Source organism: Phocoena phocoena, chromosome 10 (genome assembly GCF_963924675.1).
Source record: "Phocoena phocoena chromosome 10, mPhoPho1.1, whole genome shotgun sequence".
NCBI lineage: Eukaryota > Metazoa > Chordata > Mammalia > Artiodactyla > Phocoenidae > Phocoena > Phocoena phocoena.
Genome location: NC_089228.1, coordinates 46,118,731 through 46,143,067, shown reverse-complemented (window position 1 = coordinate 46,143,067; position 24,337 = coordinate 46,118,731). Strand labels below are relative to the sequence as shown.

Sequence of the window (24,337 nt, the reverse complement as noted above, 5' to 3'; positions counted from 1 at the left end):
ACCAAGCCGGAGGCCGACAGCGCAAGTTCGTGGCGGATAACCGCCAGGGCTTGGGAGCGGCTCCAGCGCCCCACCGCCGCCGGCGCCCAAGGAACATGCTCCCTCCTCACCCGCAGCACCCCAAGGACCTGCCGCGGTCGAACCCCCTGATCCGCGGCCCCGCCCGGCCGGCGCTCGAGACACCGCCTTCGCGGTGCTCGCTGCCGCCGCCGCGTCCCGAGAGGAAAAGGGCGAGAGTAATCTCAAACACCGCCGGGCCAAGGGCCAAGAGTCCTCCAGCGTCCTCAGCGGAACCCCAGTCGCCGACCTCTCACCTCTGACGCGATCCCTACGTGAGAGCCGGGGACGCGGAGTCACCGCCCGCGCACGTTGCCCCAGCCAATCCGGAGCTCGCTCCGGGCCGCCCCACCCACCGCGTACAGGCCCGCACTCACCCGCCGGCACCGACACCGTCGTACCAGCCACCGGCTTCTGATTGGCTGAGGCCGGCTGTGGGCGGAACAGGGAAAAGCCGGGCAGACTGCTGGTGCGCGAGGTGGGGCAGCAGCTGGTAGGAGCCGGTAGGGGCCTGCGACGTCGTGCAGTTGTAAGTGATGCAAGCCGGGGTTTTGGGAGCGGGGGACGCCGGGCCGTGGGATGGGAAGAAGTGAGGCCGCGCTGGGCCAGGCTGAGAGCACCTTGGGAGGGTTGGGGATCGCAGGACTGGGAGTGGGGGCGATGCCTGGGCTGAAGGGGGCGAAGTCTGGTTGGCGGGGCTCAGGCACCACCTCGCGGTGCAGGGGAGGCTGGTGAGGGCGTATGGAGCCTATGAGGGGATGGCGCAAAGGCTTGAGGAGCGAAGCCTCGCGGATGGAGCTGGGGAGGGACGGGGCTGGGGCCGACTTCGGGGAACTCGTAGAGCGGGGTGGGTGAGGACGGATTGAGAGGGCGGCGCTCAGGCCATGGAGTCCTGACAAGGTCACAAGAAGAGAGAGGGGAGGGAAGTTGAAGGGTTGAGAGGAGGGCGTAAAACCAAACGACCTTCCTGCCATCGGCTTCATCTTCTCCCCGGGCCGCTATTCCGTTCCACCTTTGGCGACCCTCTTCGGCCCTAGGAAGGTTAAGAAGGACCCGGGCATGTATCAAGCATCTCTGCCGTAATTTACATTTCTCCCGAAAAAGTAAACCTGCCAGATTAGAAATTACAAAACATAGCACGGGATTAGTATTGGGAGCAGCCGAAATGATTCGGCAGGTTTATTCGCCTCTTTTATTTTATCTGTGCGGGAAGCAGTTATTTCCTTCTTCGGGGTAATCCCTATGGAAGGAATCTCTGCTTTCGGAAGTACCCAGACCGGTTTGGATGAAAAGTTATGATGGATTGAAGCGGTACCAGGTCCCAGCATGATAATCGTATTTGAGTTCTGTATACCAGGGGTTCTCTTGCTTCCCTGTGCACCAGAATCTCTTGAAGGGGTCTTCTTAAGATACAGATTCCTTGGGCCCTGCCCCAGACCATCTGAATCAGAATCTTCCGGGGTGGCGCCTTGAAGCCATTTTAAACAGGCTGACAGGTAACGGATGCAAAATCAAACTTTGAAACCATGGTTGTTAGATAGTAGTTCCAGTGACCAAAATGACGGGCTGTGAAGATCCTTAAGTCTTTTACATCACGTGATGCTGGGCAGCTCCAGTTCCCTTATGCCTCTTCTAGGTTCCCATGCATTTGGAAAGGTCTTCAGTAGTATCTTACCAAGTTTACAGACTACTTCGTGTTTTCCAAACTGGCTTTGAGTATCTGGTTATAGGTGCCTCTTTTTGTACCTGTTCAACTTTCCGACAGAGATCTGGGTCAGCTGCTGCAGGTGGATGAGAAAATGATAATAAAGGAAAATTCAGAAGTGGCGCTAGGGAAAAAAAAATCTTCAAATCACACTTGAAATCGTTAGATGAATTAAGTCACTGGGAAAGAAGGTTCCATTTAATTTTAGGCATGACTGACATTTTTTACAATTCAAAGAAAGAGATGTGGGCTCCTGTTAAGGAGTGGATTTTAAATGTTTTTCAGATTAAATACATACCAGCATTATAAGACAGATGACTTGGCAATATATTGTCAATCAAAAGAACCCACAACTGTGTATCAGGAGAGCTGGGTTCTAATCCTACCCTGCCAGAGATGTATTCCTGTTGTTGAGCAGTTCATTTAACCCTTCATAACCTTTTTTTTTTTTTTTTTGCTTCTGTAAAGTAAGCCTATTGGCATGGATTAATAATCTGGGTTTTTACTCTCAAGTTATATGATCTGTACTTACCCTGATATTTTAAAAGTGAACCATTTTGTATTTAGGTGGCTATAAATCATGAATACTTGGGAAACTTCTAGGTGGTCATTAGGAAGAGAATTATCAAAATCTTTTACTCAGGGAGTGTTACAGATATATATTATGCTAGGTATATAATTTGAACCATAGAGTAACAAATAACTTTGTGATATATTGGACTTCTAATATTCCCCTTTATTTTATCCTGAAATGTGCACACAAGGTGTTCTGGATCAGAGACAGATTATCATTAGTCACTTGAGACATCATGACCACATGGTTCCCTCACACCCTGATTCTTTCCCCAGGGACTACTTTCTGAAAGCCAGATCTAATGTCCTGTTCGTACAAACTGCTGAAAGGTGATCTGCCTCCCTCCTGAAAGGAAGGAGAAGGGAACTTTTGCTCCATTGACCTGTTGGACAGTTAAAGTTATCCAGATGTGAGAGATTAAAGGAAAAACTACCAACTTTCTTGCTTTTAAAGACAATTCCCAAACGACTTCTTAGTTTAGGAATAATTAAGGCAGAGGAAGAAAACATGCTTTTATATATGTAAAAGAAGGTGCTAGTTTTTAAAAGTGGATTGTGGTATATAATGGTTTTATCTCTTGTGGTTGCAAGGCTCCAAGACCTACTCAGGTTATCATGTGTTCTTTCATAGATACAATATAAGAATTAAAAGAAAAATAAGCACTTATGTACATACAGCTTGACATTTTTATTGCTGACTCTACAAATGTGTATAATTGTTAATTTTCACTAAATTTTCCTAATTACCTGAGAATAATTTTAATTGTTGAAAATATTACTTTACAATTTATTCAACAAACATTTTGTGGTCTGCTTTATGTAATAAGCATCATGCCAGGCTATGGTATAGACACAAGCAGGACAGGTGTAACCTCCTGACTTCAAGGATTCTAGTGAGAAAAACAGTTAAACTTGCATTTATAAGAAAGAGTTATTATAGAGAAAGCATCGGGTCCTATGGGACTGCGTAACCAAAGCACTTATCATAAACTGGGAGAGTCAGAGAAGACTTTCCAGAGCAGGTCAGTTAAGGCAAGAAACCGAAAAATGGGAGGTCTTAGCCCAGAAAGAGTACCTGAAGGAAATGAAAAGGGAAGAAACGTTTTAGGCAGAGGAAGTAGCTTGTGCAAAGGCTTGGAGGTTTAGAGAGCATCTATAAGAAGTTTAATGTGATTAGAATGTGAGGTTGGTGAGGGAGGTTGAAGGAGGATTTGTGATAAAAACAGAAAAGTTTTTGAAACTATTGCCTTTGGGAAGTTTAGATTGGTTATGAAGGAAACTAATAAACATACTGGCCTAAAATAAATACAGTATTTAATCTTACCATCTAGTACATTTATATAGTATCTTGTTGCTGGTTTGTTTTGTTTTGTTTTGTTTACCGCACAGCGTAGAGGATCTTAGTTCCCTGGCGAGGGATTGAACTCATGCCCCCTGCAGTGGAAGTGTAGAGACTTAACCACTGGACCGCCAGGGAAGTCACCATTTATGTAGTATCTTGAAAGCCAATCTCAGATATTTCTGAAACTTCCCAAACTTTTTTTATCCAAGAGACATCACATTCTAAATTCTCATTGTCTCTGTTGTCAAAGTGATCACACTCTGGCATGTCTACTTTAAAGAATCTAATTTGTGAAACATTATTTCAGTGTTTACATTCTATCTCTTCAAATATATAGTGAGCATCCTGAACCTTGAGCTTGTTGAACCTTGTATATAATAAAGGCTCAGAGAAAGTAAGGGTTTATTCAATTAGCAGGTAATGGAGCACAAAAAAGAAGAGAAAGTCTAGTCCTAATTTCTTCCATCTAGCTGTGTGATACTGTACAACTCATTGGGATTAAGGTTTTCTTCTCTGTCAGATGACAGAATTGGACTCTTCCCAATGAGGATGGGGGCTTGGAGGGACAATCTCACTTTTCAAACTAAGCACTAAGCCTCCCCTCTAGAGTTGGATTTTCTTTGAGGACCTTGACTACTACTAAACCCCTTGAATAGCAGAGTGTTGAATGAGAGCTATTATTACTGAAGGGGGTATTATGCCCATGAAAAACCCAGAAGCTAAGGTAAGACTATATGGGTAATGGCAGTTAACTTTTGAGTTTATTGTAATTGACGTCAATCAGAGACTTGTGCAGTTATATACTATGTTTGACTCCCTTTTTTATCTATGGGTAAAGTTTATAGTCTGTTCAGCTCAGTCAGAAGGAAGTATGTACATAGTTACTGTGACTAAGGTGAAATTGAATTTGTTATTACTTTATTGTGATGAAATGCCTACTAGCGTCCTGTGTAAAAAAACTGACCAAAAAGGGAGAATGGAGCCTTGGTCCCTTTGTGATAGAAATGAATCTTTTTTTCTGCCCTCTAATTCATAATCAGGCCAGTATCTTGCCTTTTTTGGTATCACTTAAAGGAATAGTCTTATAAAAGAAGTATGCTTTTAACTGCAGAACCTCATGGAAATTCTATTTCAGGAAGATTCTTCAATCACCATGTCAAGTGACACAGATGTTTCTCTTTCTTCATATGATGAAGGTCAGGGATCTAAACTTATCCGAAAAGCTAGAGAGGCACCATTTGTCCCCATTGGTAAGTTTGACTTTGATGGTCTAATAAGCTATTGTAAGCTTTAACACAGTAGAAGTGTGGTAAGCTTGTTTGGTTCATCAAGAATTTCCTGAAAGCATTTATTTTTGAATATTTTTTCATATCTTGAAATATGCTTAGATTGGTATGATGTAGCTCTCATTATAAAAATTCTTCTCTGTGTATTCAGACTTCTTGTTTTAGTGACTTATTTCAGTGAATGTGTTGGGACCCCAAGACTACCATCAGTCTCAATGATTTGCTGGAAGGACTCACAAGACTAAGAGTTGTTATACTCACAGTTGTGGTTCATTACAGTCTCTACTATATTAACTGATTGCCTTTGGGGATGGAAGTAAGACAGAGAAGAGTTCCCCTGGTACTCTTAAAGGAATTTATTTACTGGCTTCACAAGCCCACATTTTAAAGATGATCTTAACTTTCTGGATCTGCTACTGTTTGCTTCCAATTGTGGATTTTTAGTTCTGAGGGGGGAAAATTAAAAATTCAATTTGTATGTTAGCTGGTTAATGGTCTCCTAAAGCATCCTTATAAAAAAAAATAGAACATTGATTGATGATAAAATCATCTTGATTCCCTGCCCGCATGCATCTGACATACTTGTGACTGTTTGTTTTACAGGAATGGCAGGTTTTGCAGCAATCGTTGCATATGGATTATATAAATTGAAGAGCAGGGGCAATACTAAAATGTCTGTTCACCTGATCCACATGCGTGTGGCAGCCCAAGGCTTTGTTGTGGGAGCAATGACTCTTGGTAGGTTCCTACAGGACATTTCAAATTTGTGGCTCCCCATTAATGGATTTCTTTGTAAATAAAACAAGGTAGATACTTTTAGCTGACTTTGAAGCAGTTTGCAAATATCACTTATATTCATTTTCACATAAAAACTGAATTAATAAAAATAGTTCAAGTAGTGACATAGTTTTACTGTCTATGATATAATCTTACTAAGGTTTTAAAGAAAGAAAGAAAAGATAGTACTGCCCATCACTGAGTTTATAATTTCGTTGAAGAGTCTAGATATGTAAATAGGGTTGGTAATAAGATCCATCATCTGGGAGAGACATGATTGCTGTTTTATTGAGTTTTTGAAGGTGGAAAAGATATTACATGCTTTTATAGGCTTTATAATTAATTGACTTTATCTGGTATTATATAGCAAGAGTAGCTCCTTTTAAAGTTGCCAGATAAATATTGATATTTTAACAGTCTGAGCTAGTCACACTGGCCTTGAGATACTTGGGAAATTGTGTAAAAAGAATTTTAGAAATTTGAATTGTTCAACAAAGCAAGAATGTAAACAGCCTAGTGCCTGGTTCCCCTTGTAAATATTGTATGCTAGCAAGGGTGCTACTTTTAGCTATTTTATGAACTGTTTTTAATTTTTTAACACTGAAGAAAATATTTAAATGCTTAACTAGCATTCTTTTTCTTTAGGTATGGGCTATTCCATGTATCAAGAATACTGGGCAAAACCTAAACCTTAGAAGAGGAGATGCTGTCTTGGTCTTGGTGGTGCTTGCTTTAGTTAGACATCTCATATTGAGGTTATATGTTTATGTTGAAAATAAATTCTGTGGGTCAGACAGTAACATAGTAATTTGAATATTGGCTTCCTTTCTTGCAGGCTTGATTTGCCTGGTGACTAGTTTACTAGCTAAGTCATTCAGGGGAGTCAGATTAGCACAAAAACATGTCACTTTTAAATGCACTTGATAGTGGTACAGTGTCCACCTTCTTAAACTCTTCTGATAAAATTAGTTGTAAAGAGGACAACATGCCAAACCTGAAAATGCTCCCAGTTGCTGTAGAATATCATACGCTTTTGATGTAATGTAGGAATCCTATTTACCCCAGTTAATTTAACTCTTTCTGACTGCCTTGTGGATTGAGTACTGTTTTTAAGGTCTGGCTGGCTCTTGAAGAACCCTTTCAGAACAGTGCACGGAATACAACATTATAAACCTCCCAGCAACTATGTGTGTGTTTTTAAACCAAACCTAAAGAGCTGGTAACAGCTGCTTTGAAGTAGTATCTGTTTCAGAATCATAGTTGTAAACATGAGAATAACTTAAGTGTAGATCCCTGTTTAGCTGTTTTGTAACTGCAGAATTATAGTTTGCTGCTGTTATATTAGAATAATTTTTAAATGGCATTTTGAAATAGAAGTGTGTATTTTAAGTGCTAATGCAAAGGTAAATGAAAAATACTTTTAAAATGTGTGCAGTCTGTTTATTTCCTCTGAAAGAATCATAAATGTTAAACTAAATAAATCGCCTGTAATGGAAGTGATTTATGAGCAAGCTGGTTTGGTCAGACATTATACAAACTTTGGTATACTACAGAATGCTTTGTTGTACTTGTGAAATTCTCTTGTCTAACCTGAATTTACATTCCATGGTGATAACATGGTAAATGTAATGTTATTAAAGTAAGTGAACACATCAAATGTCTTGTATTTATTTCAATTTGGAAAAAACTATCATTCTTCAAAGTAGCACAAGTAGTTCCAAGAAAAGAGGGAGAACATTTTATGCCTTCTGTAGGAGCCATAGTTAAAGACTATTTAACAAATAGGAATGATAGTAACGTTTATTGAGCATTTACTGTGTGCCACACACTGCTCTAAGCACTTTTCATGTAAACTGTCATTTAAGTTTCCGAACAATCCTAAGAAGTAGGAGCTATGATCCTCATTTCGTGGAGGAGGAGACTGAGGTGTGAATAGTTTTAAGTAATTAACCCAAGGTCACATAAGCTAGAGAAGGTTGTAGGTTTGGGACTGGAACCTGGGCAGTCAAGTAGTAGATGCCAACAGAGACTTGAAATGTTGGCCTTTGTGAAGTTAATGCTGAGTGGCAGTGGTTATCATAAATTAGTACTGTTAGACAAGAGGGTACGGCATGGTCTTGGCTCACTGGTCCACTGACTATATAACCTGGACCAATCAAGGTTTTCTCAGTTTTCTGCTAGTTAGAAATGAGAGATTGGACTATGCAATTTCTATAGTCCTATCTAGTTTATAGTCCTATCTAGTCTATAGGTCATTAGATGGGTCATTAGATGGGTCTATGGGAAATGTGCTTTAAAACTATAAGCTATTACTAGGGACTCTTCTCAGCCTCCAGTAGACATTATAGGAGTTGCTTGTAGGCAGTCCTAACAATTATTTCATGAAGGATAAGCCTTCTATAGAAGAACAAATTTGTGAACAAGTTTCAGAAACTTTCTAATGGATGAGTACATTATTGATTTTGTTAAATAAATACTAATTTGAGAGAAATTGATCTAGACAAATGCCAGAGGATAGAAGAACAGGAGCAAAATGTTGAGACTAGTGAGCATATTAAGTGATCAGGAGACAGTAAGGGTGCTTGCCTGAAGAAGACAGTGGTAAATTAGGGTGGATGAATAGGCTGGCATCAGATTATGGAAGTTATTAAAAGTGGCTCAAGTGAATATAACACTACTTTTTATTGAGTCAGACCTGCGTTCATGGTTTTGCCACTTAGGAGCCAAGCAGCCATGGTTTCCTCATCTGTAAAGTGGGGACAATGTCAGTGGCCTAGGGTTGCTGGGAAGATAAAATGCAATGGTACACATAAAAGGGCTTAGCATAGCACCTGATGCATTAGTAATCTCTGAATGGCTGCTGTTACCATTGTTACTGTTAGGCTTGGGAATGTGGCAGCACAGAAGGTGTGTGGGCTCTCCTCTCACAGCTTACAGTCTAGCACCGAAGGCTGGCATTAGATCAGTGATTTCGAAAAGCATGATAAATACTAGGTACAGGATGCAGCAGACTGGGGGGCCTAACCCAGGGCTGGAGTCAGATAAGGTATCCCCAAGGAAGTGGTGTTGTAACTTAAGATGATTTTTCATCTTAAGTTAGAACATCACCTTAAGACACTGATGAAAGAAATTAAAGATGATACAAACATGGAGAGATATACCATGTTCTTGGATTGGAATAATCAACATTGTGAAAATGACTGTACCACCCAAAGCAATCTACAGATTCAATGCAATCCCTATCAAATTACCAATGGCAGTTTTTACAGAACTAGAACAAAAAATCTTAAAATTTGTATGGAGACACAAAAGATCCCGAATAGCCAAAGCAGTCTCAAGGGAAAAAAATGGAGCTGGAGGAATCAGACTCCCTGACTTCAGACTATACTACAAAGCTACAGTAATCAAGACAATATGGTACTGGCACAAAAACAGAAATACAGATCAGTGGAACAGGATAGAAAGCCCAGAGACAAACCCACGCACCTATGGTCAACTAATCTATGAAAAAGGAGGCAAGGATATACAATGGAGAAGACAGTCTCTTTAATAAGTGGTGCTGGGAAAGCTGGACAGCTACATGTAAAAGGATGAAATCAGAACACTCCCTAACACCATACACAAAACTCAAAATGGATTAGAAACCTAAATGTAAGACCGGACACTATAAAACTCTTAGAGGAAAGCATAGGAAGAACACTCTTTGACATAAATCACAGCAAGATCTTTTTTGATCCACCTCCTAGAGTAATGGAAATAACAAAAATAAACAAATGGGACCTAATGAAACTTCAAAGCTTTTGCACAGCAAAGGAAACTACAACCAAAACGAAAAGAGAACCCTCAGAATGGGAGAAAATGTTTGCAAATGAATCAATGGACAAAGGATTAATCTCCAAAATATATAAACAGCTCATGCAGCTCAATATTAAAAAAAGAAACAACCCAATCCAAAACTGGGCAGAAGACCTAAATAGACATTTCTCCAAAGAAGACAAACAGATGGCGAAGAAGCACATGAAAAGCTGCTCAACATCACTAATTATTAGAGAAATGCAAATCAAAACTATAATGAGGTATCACCTCACACCAGTTAGAATGGGCATCAGAAAATCTACAAACAACAAATGCTGGAGAGGGTGTGGAGAAAAGAGAACCCTCTTGCACTGTTGGTGGGAATGTAAATTGATACAGCCACTATGGAGAACAGTATGGAGGTTCCTTAAAAAACTAAAAATAGAATTACCATATGATCCAGCAATCCCACTACTGGGCATATACCCAGAGAAAACCATAATTCAAAAAAACACATGCATACCAATGTTCATTGCAGCACTATTTACAATAGCCAGGACATGGAAGCAACCTAAATGCCCATCGACAGACGAATGGATAAAGAAGATGTGGTACATATACACAATGGAATATTACCCATAAAAAGGAACGAAATTAGGTCATTTGTAGAGACATGGATGGATCTAGAGGCTGTCATACAGAGTGAATTAAGTCAGAAAGAGAAAAACAAATATCGTATATTAAGGCATATATGTGGAACCTAGAAAAATGGTACAGATGAACCGGTTTGCAGGGCAGAAAGTGAGACACAGATGTAGAGAACAAACGTATGGATACCAAGGGGGAAAAGCGGCTGGGGGTGATGGGATGAAATTGGGAGATCGGGACTGACGTGTATACACTAATATGTATAAAATGGATAACTAGTAAGAACCTGCTGTATAAAAAATAAATAAAATTCAAAACTTCAAAAAAAAAAAGTAAGTAGGTTTTTGTATTTTTATATTCAGGATCCTGCTATTCCGGGCAAAAAGTTATCAGCCTATTTCTAGTTAACGAGCAATAGTGACATCTGGTGGTGACAGCTGGAATTTGACTCCACACATAAATCCCCAAAGTAGCCTCTGCTTCTGTACTACGGAGTCAGAACTTTGGAGTAGACCACTGGTCATGCAGACCACGCCTCTTGCCTCACCGATGAGGAAACACTGCTCAGAGTTTCAGGAACTTGAAATTTAGGCTCTACCCCCATTAAATTTACAGCCCATCAAAACAAAGGCCAGAACAAAGCTGAATGAACATAAAGTATTTTAAAGTTCTCCTGTGTCAAATAGTGGAACTGCCAATTATTTATATACTTAATCCTGTTTGAAAGCTCTTCAAATTGAACGGGAAATTGGAGAAAGGAAACCAAACATGCACCAACCATGACTTGATTGCCACTTTCTTAGTGAATGATTTACCTGCTATAAGTTCATGTAAGAGCCACTACTACTCATGTATCCTGGCTTTATTCTTAGATAAAGAGAGCTTACTTTCCCCTTAGTCACTGAAATGGGGCAAAATAATTTGTTTTTAGGAAGACAAAAGTTAGGAAATTTTCTCCTAAATTCAGCAGTGATAAATAGTTCCAGAGTGGAGGCCAGCATCCAGTTGGTCCCTGCAGAGGAACCCAGGAACAGGTCCCCTCTGTAGTATCCCGAGCTTCTTATGACATTGGTGTTAGGTCTTTTTCCTGTCCCCAGTGTAACTCTGAAGTGTCACACAGAGTAACTAAAAGTTTACAACGTGAGGTAGAAATGCCATCATCGTACCTTTCAGCTAGAGCCCTATGACCTAAACTCAGCTTATCTGCAGCTATACTTACTGCCTTCCCTACTGGTGCTCCTTCTGAGATCACCCATTCCTGTCAGGGATCTCCATCTCACACTGTCACACCCTGGGCTCAAACTCAGAAGTGTCTTTCCTTCCTCCTGTTCATTTATCACTATAAAGCCAGTCACCAAGTTCTGCCATTTTTCATAAGCAGAGTCCTTCCTCACTCAGATTTGTTCTTTTCTCTTCCTTGTTGCCTAGGCCCTTCATCTCCCGTCCTGCCACCTAGCTCCAGCAGAGCCACTGATGTAAAAGCCCTGTGCTCACCACTGCCCCTGACACCTCTGCTTGGACTCTAGTCCTTTCCTGAATGTTTCCCCTTCCTGACAATTCAGTGCACTCCTTAAAGACCCAACCCAATTCTACTTTTGGTAAACTCTGAACCCTCCCAGGCCATGGTGAACTTTACCTTTTTACAAATCTTGCTATATTTGAGTTTAAAACACAATGCGTGTTCCACTATGGTAACACTTTGTATAGTGCTTTGCTGTATATAAAGTGCTTTAATACTCGTTAAAGTCCCTCACAAAAAATGAAGTATGTATTATCCTGACTTTTTCCATGTGGAAAGCTGTAATTTACTCAAGTCCACACAACTGAAAAGTGAGAGAGCTGGGACCCAAATCCAGAACTTGAGACCCCTGGTCTCATGGAAAGACTGCATGATGGAACAGAAGGCAGGTACATAAAATAATGCCTGTCCAAGAAATACTTGTTCTTCCCTTCCCTTCATTTCCACCTTCCACTGCACACACATGCACACTTACTCCCCACTGAGGTCCCAAACCCAATATTTTTTTCCAATATACCGTAGCTGCTTTATCCTCAGGTGTTTTCATATATAAAAATCCTCAGTCAGTATTTGTTTTGGTCTTTATATAAGAAGGAAGCTGAGTGGATGCAACTAGAGATTATCATACTAAGTAAAGTCAGAAAGAGAAAGACGAATACCATATATCACTTATACGTGGAATCTAAGATATGACACAAATGAACCTATGAAACAGAAACAGACTCACAGAGAGAACAGACTGGTGGTTGCCAAGGAGAAGGGGGTTGAGGGAGGGATAGAGTGGGAGGTTGGGGTCAGCAGATGTAAACCTTTGTATATAGAATGGATAAACAACAAGGTCATATTGTATAGCACAGAGAACTATATGCAATACCCTATGATAAACCATAATGGAAAAGAATATTTAAAAAAAGAATGTATATATGTATAAATGAATCACTTTGCTGTACAGCAGTAATTAACAGAACATTGTAAATCAACTATACTTCAACTAATGAAAAAAAAAGGAAGCTGCGGAGATTCCCACATAACCATGGTCTTACTGTGGAGGCAGTAAATTAAAAACGAGTAAGTACACAAGGCATTGGAGACCTAATCACCAGGGGAGAAACCAGTGATCACTGAGACAAGGTGACTTTCATCCAAGTGTTCTGAAAGACAATGACATGAAACTGAGAAATTTGGGGGGGAAATAGAAAATATATTACCAATCCATTATGCTTGGAGGAGAGCCACGGTAGATCTCAGCCATCAGAGAGGTCCCTTGGAACTAAGGACTAATGAATCTTGGCAGAACATTGAGTCTTCTAATAAAGTCAACATATGATGAATGAGATCACCATATATACAAACACATCTTAGACAAAATTGCTCCATGGATAAAATAGGACTTGACTATAGCCAAAATGGTGTTAAGTTAAAAGGCAGAGTGTGCGGGGAGCAGGGGACTCTGAGAGGCTGGCAGCCAAAAAAGAAACCCCAAATTCATGGGGAGATGAAAAGGCAGAACTGGCAGTGTGTATCCAGCACCTTTTAACGAGAAGGAACTTGAACCTGGAGACCATGGACAATTTTTATCGATGGGTGCTTCTGACGGTGAAGTAGAATGTTTAATAAGGCTTAACCCTGGGTCAAAAATATTTCAACGCAGTTTGCTTCTGTTTGCTCTGAATCGCTCACAATATCTTTCTGATGGCTCTTGGCTTCATGGGTGTCTGATTGTGGGAAAGGAGGAGCTCTGGATATGGGTGACAAATCCTCTAGTGTAAACTAGTGCCTCAGTGTTCTTGTTCACACGTTAATCACTTAATACCATGGCTGGCATAAGTCTGGTCCCAAGAGACATTCCCGGTTTAATGACCAAATTAGATTTTGGACCTGCAAAGCTGAGGTCCATTAAAAGGAGAGCCCTGAAATGGGGAGAGCCAAATGGAGCCTTGGCTTTAAGCTGTAGCAAAGCTTACTTCCATTTTGAGGCAAAACAGCTAAGTCTGTATAACGCATGACAGCTGAAGAGCATTTCAGTTTACAAAGCACTTTCGTGACCTATTTGTTATCACAGGAATAAACTTACTATTGCTATTTTAAGAAGAAAGTTGTGACTTGACTAATGTCAGAGAGTTAAAGCCTAGGTATTCTTACGTCTGACAGACTTTAGTCAATTCAATTTTGCTTCTCATAGTAAGAGGAGAATCACTAACTGCTTATGTTATATTGACTTATTTGTGGGAGAGAGAATATTATTTCAGTGAAGGGAAATCTATTTGGTGATCTTACCATCTTAAAAAAGAAAAAGATCCCAGTTTAAAGTTGGAGCTACATTGAACTGTGGGAAGGATGTAATTTAGCGATTAGGAAAAAGAGCAGTTAGATCCAAACAAATATGCTCAGCTGATTAAAAAATTTTTTTCACTATAAAACATACATAGCAATTTACTATTTTAAGCATTTTTAAGCGTACAGTTCAGTGGCACTAAGTATATTTAAAATGCTATGCAGAGTCCGCCCTTGGGGTCCCGCGCTTGTCTGAGCCGTGTGGATGACAGGCTCTTGGTGCTCCAGCCAGGAGTCAGGGCTGTGCCTCTGAGGTGGGAGAGCGAATTTCAGGACATTAGTCCACCAGAGACCTCCCAGCTCCACGTAATATCAAACGGCGAAAATCTCCCACAGATCTCCATCTGAATGCCAAGACCCAGCTCCACTCAACGACCAGCAAGCTACCGTGCTGGACACCCCATGCCAAACAACTAGCAAGACGGGAACACAACCCCACCCATTAACAGAGAGGCTGCCTAAAATCTTAATAAGGTCACAGACACCCCAAAACACACCAGCAGACGCGGTCCTGCCCACCAGAAAGACAAGATCCAGCCTCATCCAACCAAAACACAGGCACTAGTCCCCTCCACCAGGAAGCCTACACAACCCAATGAACCAACCTTAGCCACTGGGGGCAGACACCAAAAACAATGGGAACTACGAACCTGCTGCCTGCGAAAAGGAGACCCCAAACACAGTAAGAGAAGCAAAATGAGAGGACAAAGAAACACACAGCAGATCAAGCAGCAAGGTAAAAACCCACCAGACCTAACAAATGAAGAGGAAATAGGCAGTCTACCTGAAAAAGAATTCAGAATAATGATAATAAAGATGATCCAAAATCTTGGAAACAGAATAGACAAAATACAAGAAACATTTAACAAGGACCTAGAAGAACTAAACAGCAAACAAACAATCATGAACAACACAATAAATGAAATTTAAAATTCTCTAGAAGGGATCAATAGCAGAAAAACTGAGGCAGAAGAACAGATAAGTGACCTAGAAGATAAAATAGTGCAAATAACTACTGCAGAGCAGAATAAAGAAAAAAGAATGAAAAGAATTGAGGACAGTCTCAGAGACCTCTGGGACAATATTAAACGCACCAACATTCGAATTATAGGGGTCCCAGAAGAAGAGAAAAAGAAAGGGACTGAGAAAATATATGAAGAGATTATAGTTGAAAACTTCCTTAATATGGGTAAGGAAATAGTTAATCAAGTCCAGGAAGCACAGAGTCCCGTACAGGATAAATCCAAGGAGAAACACACCAAGACACATATTAATCAAACTATCAAAAATTAAATGCAAAGAAAAAATATTAAAAGCAACAAGGGAGGGCTTCCCTGGTGGCGCAGTGGCTGAGAGTCCGCCTGCCAATGCAGGGGACACGGGTTTGTGCTCTGGTCCAGGAAGATCCCACATGCCGCAGAGCGGCGGGGCCCGTGAGCCATGGCCGCTGAGCCTGGGCGTCCGGAGCCTGTGCTCCACAAGGGGAGAGGCCACAACAGTGAGAGGCCCACGTACCACACACACAAAAAAAACCAGCAAGGGAAAAACAACAAATAACATACAAGGGAATCCCCATAAGGTTAACAGCTGATCTTTCAGCAGAAACTCTGCAAGCCAGAAGGGAGAGGCAGTACATATTTAAAGTGATGAAGGAGAAAAACCTACAACCAAGATTACTCTACCCAGCAAGGATCTCATTCAGATTTGATGGAGAAATTAAAACCTTTACAGACAAGCAAAAGCTAAGAGAGTTCAGCACAACCAAACCAGCTTTACAACAAATGCTAAAAGAACTTATCTAGGCAGGAAACACAAAGAAGGGAAAGACAATAACAAACCCAAAACAATTAAGAAAATGGTAATAGGAACATACATATCGATAATTACCTTGAATGTAAATGGATTAAATTCTCCAACCAAAAGACGTAGACTGGCTGAATGGATACAAAAACAAGACCTGTATATATGCTGTCTACAAGAGACCCAGTTCAGACCTAGGGACACATACAGACTGAAAGTGAGGTGATGGAAAAAGATATTCCATGCAGATGGAAATCAAAAGGAAGCTGGAGTAGCAATTGTCATATCAGACAAAATAGACTTTAAAATAAAGACTAATACAACAGACAAAGAAGGACACTACATAATGATCAAGGGATCAATCCAAGAAGAAGATATAACAATTGTAAATATTTATGGACCCAACATAGGAGCACCTCAATACATAAGGCAAATGCTAACAGCCATAAAAGGGGAAATCGACAGTAACACAGTAATAATGGGGGACTTTAACACCCCACTTTCACCAATGGACAGATCATCCAAAATGAAAATAAATAAGGAAACACAAGCTTTAAATGATACATTAAACAAGATGGATTTAATTGATATTTATAGGACATTCCATCCAAAACAACAGAATACACTTTCTTCTCAAGTGCTCATGGAACATTCTCCAGGATATATCATATCTCGGGTCACAAGTCAAACCTTGGTAAATTTAAGAAAATTGAAATCGTATCAAGTATCTTTTCTGACCACAATGCTATGAGACTAGATATCAGTTACAGAAAAAAATCTGTAAAAAATACAAACACATGGAGGCTAAACAATATGCTACTTAATAACCAAGAGATCACTGAAGAAATCAAAGAGGAAATCAAAAAATACCTAGAAACAAATGACAATGGAGACACGATGACCCAAAACCTATGGGATGCAGCAAAAGTAGTTTTAAGAGGGAAATTTATAGCAATACAATTCTACCTTAAGAAACAGGAAACATCTCGAATAAACAACCTAACCTTGCACCTAAAGCAATTAGAGAAAGAAGAACAAAAAAAACCCCAAAGTTACCAGAAGGAAAGAAATCATAAAGATCAGATCAGAAATAAATGAAAAAGAAATGAAGGAAACGATAGCAAAGATCAGTAAAACTAAAAGCTGGTTCTTTGAAAAGATAAACAAAGCAGGAACCACCTTACAGAAAAAAAACACATTACAAAGGGGATGAACAACCCAGCAAGAACAAACTCACACCAAGGGCCCACATCACAAGGGGGATGAGGAATCCATCAGGAACCACCTCACACCAAAAGCCCACATCACAAATGGGACGAGGAACCAAGCAGGAACCACCTTACAGCAAAAAAACACATTACAAAGGGGATGACGAACCCAGCAGTGACCACCTCACACCAAAGGGTCCACATCACAAAGGGGATGAGGAACCCAGCAGGAACCACATCACACCAAAAGCTCAAATCACAAAGGGGATGAACAACCCAGCAGGAACAAACTCACACCAAAGGGCCCACATCACAAAGGGGATGAGGAACCTGGCAGGAATCACCTCACACCAAAATCCCATATTACAAAGGGGATGAGGAACCCAGCAGGAACCACCTCACACCAAAATCCCATATTACAAAGGGGATGAGGAACCCAGCAGGAACCACCTCACACCGCAGGGACCACATCACAAAGGGGATGAGCAACCCAGCAGGAACAAACTCACACCAACGGGTCCACATCACAAAGGTTATGAGGAACCCAGCAGGAACCACCTCAAACCAAAATCCCACATCACAAAGGTCATGAGGAAACCAGGACGAACCACCTCACACAAAAGGGCCCACATCACAAGGGGATGACGAATCCAGCAGGAACCACCTCAAACCAGAAGCCCACATCAAAAAAGGGATGATGGGCTTCCCTGGTGGCGCAGTGGTTGAGAGTCCACCTGCCGATGCAGGGGACGCAGGTTCGTGCCCAGTTCCGGGAAGATCCCACATGCTGCGGAGCGGCTGGGCCCGTAAGCAGTGGCCACTGATCCTGCGGGTTTGGAGCCTGAGCTCCGCAAAGGGAGAGGTCACAACAGTGGGAGGCCTGCGTACCGAAAAAAAAAAAAAAAAACGGATGAGGAACCAAGCAGGAACCATTTCACACCAAAAGCCCCCATCACAAAGGGGATGAGGAACCCAGCAAGAACCACCTCACGGCAAAAGCCCACATCACTAAGGGGATGAGGAACACAGCAAGAACAACCTCACAACGAAGGGCCAACATAACAAAGGGGGTGAAGAACCCAGCAGGAACCACCTCAAACCAAAGGACCAACAGAAAGAGCATGAGGAACCAAACAAGAACAACCTCACACCAAAGGGCCCACATCACAAAGGGGATGATTAACCAAGCAGGAACCACCTCACACATAAGGCCCCACATAGAGGAGTTGAGGAAAATGGCGGAAGCGTAAGACGCGGAGATCACCTTCCTCCCCACAGATACATCCGAAACACACCTACACGTGGAACTGCTCCTACAGAACACCTACTGAACGCTGGCAGAAGACCTCAGACCTCCCAATAGGCAAGAAATTCCCCACGCACCTGGGTAGGGCAAAAGTAGAAAGGGTAAACAGAGACAAAAGAATAGTCACAGGACCTGCACCAGTGGGAGGGATCTGTGAAGGAGGAAAGGTTCCCACACACTAGGAAGCCCCTTCGTGGGCGGAGACTGCGGGTGGCGGAGGAGAGCACAGCAACAGGGGTGTGGAGGGCAAAGTGGGGAGATTCCCGCACAGAGAATCGGTGCCGACCGGCACTCACCGGCCCGAGAGGCTTGTCTGCTCACCCACCGCGGTGGGCGGGGGCTGGGAGCCGAGGCTCGGGCTTCGGTTGGCTGGCAGGGAGAGGACCGGTGGCGTGAACACAGCCTGAAGGGGTTAGTGCACCACGGCTACCCGGGAGGGAGTCCGGGGAAAAGTCTGGAGCTTGCAAAGAGACAAGAGACGTTTTCTTACCTCTTTGTTTCCTGGTGCGCCAGGAGAGGGGATTAAGAGCACTGCTTAAAGGAGCTCCAGAGACGGGCGCGAGCTGCGGCTAAGAGCACAGACCCCAGAGATGGGCATGAGACGCTATGGCTGCTGCTGCCGCCACCAAGAAGCCCGTGGGCGAGCACAGGTCACTGTCCACATCGCCCCTCCCGGGAGCCTGTGCAGCCCGCCACTGCCAGGGTCCCGGGATCCAGGGACAACTTCCCCGGGAGAACGCACGGCGTGCCTCAGGCTGGTGCAGCGTCACGTCGGCCTCTGCCGCCGGAGGCTCGCCCCGCACTCCATGCCCCTCCCTCCCCCCGGCCTGAGTGAGCCAGGGCCCCCGAATCAGCTGCTCCCTTAACCCCGTCCTGTCTGAGCGAAGAACAGACGCCCTCAGGCGACTTACACGCAGAGGCGGAGCCGAGCCCAAAGCTGAACCCAAGGAGCTGTGCGAACAGGGAAGAGAAATGGAAATTTCTCCCAGCAGCCTCAGATGCAGCGGATTAAATCTCCACAATCAACTTGATATACCCTGCATCTGTGGAATACCTCAATAGACAATGAATCATCCCAAACTGGGGAGGCGGACTTTGAGAGCAAGATATATTATTTTTTCCCCTTTTCCTCTTTTTGTGAGTGTGTATGTGTATGCTTCTGTGAGAGATTTTGTCTGTATAGCTTTGCTTCCACCATATGTCCTAGGGTTCTGTCCGTCCGTTTTTTAATTATTTTTGTTTTTAAAATTTTTTTCTTAATAACTATTTTTTATTTTAATAACTTTATTTTATCTTACTTTATTTTATTTTAGCCTCTATCTTTCTACTTTTTCTCCCTTTTATTCTGAGCCATGTTGATGAAAGGTTCTTGGTGCTCCAGCCAGGAGTCAGTGCTGTGCCTCTGAGGTGGGAAAGCCAACTTCAGGACACTGGTCCACAAGAGACCTCCCAGCTCTACGTAATATCAAACGGCAAAAATCTCCCAGAGGTCTCCATCTCAACACCAAGACCCAGCTTCACTCAATGACCAGTAAGCTACAGTGCTGGACACCCTATGCCAAACAACTAGCAAGACAGGAACACAACCCCACCCATTAGCACAGAGGCTGCCTAAAGTCGTAAAAAGGCCACAGACACCCCCAAAACACACCACAAGACGTGGACCTGCCCACTAGAAAGGCAAGATCCAGCCTCATCCACCAAAACACAGGCACTACTCCCCTCCACCAGGAAGCCTACACAACCCACTGAACCAACTGTAGCCACTGGGGACAGACACCAAAAACAACGGGAACTATGAACCTTCAGCCTCCAAAAAGGAGACCCCAAACACAGTAAGATAAGCAAAATGAGAAGACAGAAAAACACACAGCAGATGAAGGAGCAAGGTAAAAACCCACCAGACCTAACAAATGAAGAGGAAATAGGCAGTCTACCTAAAAAAGAATTCAGAATAATGATAGTAAAGATGATCCAAAATCTTGGAAATAGAATACAGAAAATGCAAGAAACATTTAACAAGGACCTACAAGAACTAAACAGGAAACAAGCAATGATGAAAAACACAATAAATGAAATTTAAAATACTCTAGAAGGGATTAATAGCAGAATAACTGAGGCAGAAGAACGGATAAGTGACCTGGAAGATAAAATAGTGGAAATAACTACTGCAGAGCAGAATAAAGATAAAGGAATGAAAAGAACTGAGGACAGTCTCAGAGACCTCTGGGCAACATTAAACACACCAACATTTGAATTAAAGTGGTCCCAGAAGAAGAAGACAAAAAGAAAGGGACTGAGAAAGTATTGGAAGAGATTATAGTTGAAAACTTCCCTTATATGGGAAAGGAAATAGTTAATCAAGTCCAGGAAGCACAGAAACTCCCATACAGGATTAATCCAAGAAGAAACATGCCAAGACACATATTAATCAAACTATCAAAAATTAAATACAAAGAAAACATAGTAAAAGCAGCAAGGGAAAAACAACAAATAACACACAAGGGAATCCCCATAAGGTTAACAGCTGATCTTTCAGCAGAAACTCTGCAAGCCAGAGGGAGTGGCAGGACATATTTAAAGTGATGAAGGAGAAAAACCTACAACCAAGATTACCCAGCAAGGATCTCATTCAGATTTGTTGGAGAATTAAGAATCTTTACAGACAAGCAAAAGCTGAGATAATTCAGCACCACCAAACCAGCTTTACAACAAATGCTAAAGGATCTTCTCTAGGCAAGAAACACAAGAGAAGGAAAAGACCTACAATAACAAGCCCAAAACAATTAAGAAAATGGGAATAGGAATATACATATCGATAATTACCTTAAATGTAAATGGATTAAATGCTCCCACTAAAAGATACAGACTGGCTGAATGGATACAAAAACAAGACCCATATATGTGCTGTCTACAGGAGACCCACTTCAGACCTAGGGACACATACAGACTGAAAGTGAGGGGATGGAAAAAGATATTCCATGCAAATGGAAATCAAAAGAAAGCTGGACTAGCAATTCTCATATCAGACAAAATAGGCTTTAAAATAAAGATTATTACAAGAGACAAAGAAGGACACTACATAATGATCAAGGGATCGATCCAAGAAGAAGATATAACAATTGTAAATATTTATGCACCCAACATAGGAGCACCTCAATACATAAGGCAAATACTAACCGCCATAAAAGGGGAAATCGGCAGTAACACATTCATAGTAGGGGACTTTTACACCCCACTTTCACCAAAGGACAGATCATCCAAAATGAAAATAAATAAGGAAACACAAGCTTTAAATGATACATTAAACAAGATGGACTTAATTGGTATTTATAGGATATGCCATCCAAAAACAACAGAATAAAAATTTTTCTCAAGTGCTCATGGAACATTCTCCAGAATAGATCCTATCTTGGGTCACAAATCAAGCCTTTGTAAATTAAAGAAAATTGAAATTGTATCAAGTATCTTTTCTGAACACAAGGCTATGAGACTAGATATCAATTACAGGAAAAGATCTGTAAAAAATACAAACACATGGAGGCTAAACAATACACTACTTAATAATGAAGTGATCATTGAAGAAATCAAAGAGGAAATCAAAAAATACCTATAAAAAATGACAATGAAAACACGACGACCTAAAACATATGTGATGCAGCAAAAGCAGTTCTAAGAGGGAAGTTTATAGCAATACAATCCTACCTTAAGAAACAATAAACATCTCAAATAAACAACCTAAACTTATACCTAAAGCATGTAGAGAAAGAAGAACAAAAAACCCCAAAGTTAGCAGAAGGAAAGAAATCATAAAGATCAGATCAGAAATAAATGAAAAAGGAATGAAGGAAACGATAGCAAAGATCAATAAAACTAAAAGCTGATTCTTTGAAAAGATAAACAAAGTTGATGAACCATTAGCCAGACTCATCAAGAAAAAAAGGGAGAAGACTCAAATCAATAGAATTAGAAATGAAAAAGGGGAAGTAACAACTGACACTGCAGAAATTCAAAAGATCATGAGACATTACTACAAGCAACTCTATGCCAATAAAATGGACAACCTGGAAGAAATGAACAAATTCTTAGAAATGCACAACCTGCCAAGACTGAATCAGGAAGAAATAGAAAATATGAACAGACCAATCACAAGCACTGAAATTGAAACTGTGATTAAAAATCTTCCAACAAACCAAAGCCCAGGACCAGATGGCTTCACAGGCGAATTCTATCAACATTTAGAGAAGAGATAACACCTATCCTTCTCAAACTCTTCCAAAATACAGCAGAGGGAGGAACACTTCCAAATTCATTCTACGAGGCCACCATCACCCTGATACCAAAACCAGACAAAGATGTCACAAAAAAAGAAAACTACAGACCAATATCACTGATGAACGTAGATGCAAAAATCCTCAACAAAATACTAGCAAACGGAATCCAACAGCACATTAAAAGGCTCATACACCATTATCAAGTGGGGTTTATCCCAGGAATGCAAAGATTCTTCAATATACGCAAGTCAATCAATGTGATACACCATATTAATAAATTGAAGGAGAAAGACCATATGATCATCTCAATAGATGCAGAGAAAGCTTTTGACAAAATTCAGCACCCATTTATGATAAAAACCCTCCAGTAAGTAGGCATAGAGGGAACTTACCTCAACATAATAAAGGCCATATATGACAAACCCACAGCCAACATCATCCTCAATGGTGAAAAACGGAAACCATTTCCACTAAGATCAGGAACAAGACAAGGTTGCCCACTCTCACCACTCTTATTCAACATAGTTTTGGAAGTTTTAGCCACAGAAATCAGAGAAGAAAAGGAAATAAAAGGAATCCAAATCGGAAAAGAAGAAGTAAAGCTGTCACTGTTTGCAGATGACATGATACTATACATAGAGAATCCTAAAGATGCTACCAGAAAACTACTAGAGCTAATCAGTGAATTTGGTAAAGTAGCAGGATACAAAATTAATGCACAGAAGTCTCTTGCATTCCTATACACTAATGATGAAAAATCTGAAAGTGAAATTAAGAAAACACTCCCATTTACCATTGCAACAAAAGGAATAAAATACCTAGGAATAAACCTACCTAAGGAGACCAAAGACCTGTATGCAGAGAATTATAAGACACTAATGAAAGAAATTAAAGAGGAGACAAATAGATGGAGAGATATACCATGTTCTTGGATGGGAAGAATAAACATTGTGAAAATGACTATACTAACCAAAGCAATCTACAGATTCAATGCAATCCCTATCAAACTACCATTGGGATTTTTCACAGAACTAGAACAAAAAATTTCACAATTTGTGTGCAAACACAAAAGACCCTGAATAGCCAAAGCAATCTTGAGAAAGAAAAACAGAGCTGGAGGAATCAGGCTCCTGGACTTTAGACTATACTACAAAGCTACAGTAATGAAGACAATATGGTACTGGCACAAAAATGGAAACATAGATCAATGGAACAGGATAGAAAGCCCAGAGATAAATGCACACCCATATCATCACCTTATCTTTGATAAAGGAGGCAAGAATATACAATGGAGAAAAGAGAGACTCTTCAATAAGTAGTGCTGGGAAAACTGGACAGCTACATGTAGAAGAATGAAATTAGAACACTCCATAAGACCATACACAATAATAAACTCAAAATGGATTAAAGACCTAAATGTAAGGCCAGACACTATAAAACTCTCAGAGGAAAACATAGGCAGAACTCTCTATGACATAAATCACAGCCAGATCCTTTTTGACCCACCTCCTAGAGAAATGGAAATAAAAACAAAAATAAACAAATGGGACCTAATGAAACTTAAAAGCTTTTGCACAGCAATGGAAACCATAAACAAGATGAAAAGACAACTGTCAGAATGGGAGAAAATATTTGCAAATGAAGCAACTGACCAAGGATTAATCTCCAAAATTTACCAGCAGCTCAATATCAAAAAAACAAACAACCCAATCC

The 24,337-nt window shown here is 41.2% G+C and overlaps 1 protein-coding gene across 1 annotated transcript; it reads left to right on the top strand.

Moving 5' to 3' along the window:
- Positions 1–558: 558 nt before the first annotated feature.
- Positions 559–7,397, top strand: HIGD1A (HIG1 hypoxia inducible domain family member 1A). The gene is made up of 4 exons (XM_065885758.1): positions 559–590; positions 4,813–4,927; positions 5,567–5,701; positions 6,386–7,397. The coding sequence occupies exons 2-4, from the start codon at positions 4,831–4,833 to the stop codon at positions 6,433–6,435; spliced, it is 282 nt and encodes a 93-aa protein (XP_065741830.1). The 5' UTR covers positions 559–590; positions 4,813–4,830; the 3' UTR covers positions 6,436–7,397.
- The last annotated feature ends 16,940 nt before the right edge of the window (positions 7,398–24,337 follow it).

Bases quoted from the DNA above. Each gene is read 5' to 3' on its own strand.
- HIGD1A (XM_065885758.1), top strand. From the start codon at position 4,831: ATGTCAAGTGACACAGATGTTTCTCTTTCTTCATATGATGAAGGTCAG. The intron at 4,928-5,566 runs GTAAGTTTGACT...TTTGTTTTACAG, and splicing joins GGCACCATTTGTCCCCATTG to GAATGGCAGGTTTTGCAGCA. The intron at 5,702-6,385 runs GTAGGTTCCTAC...CTTTTTCTTTAG, and splicing joins TGTGGGAGCAATGACTCTTG to GTATGGGCTATTCCATGTAT.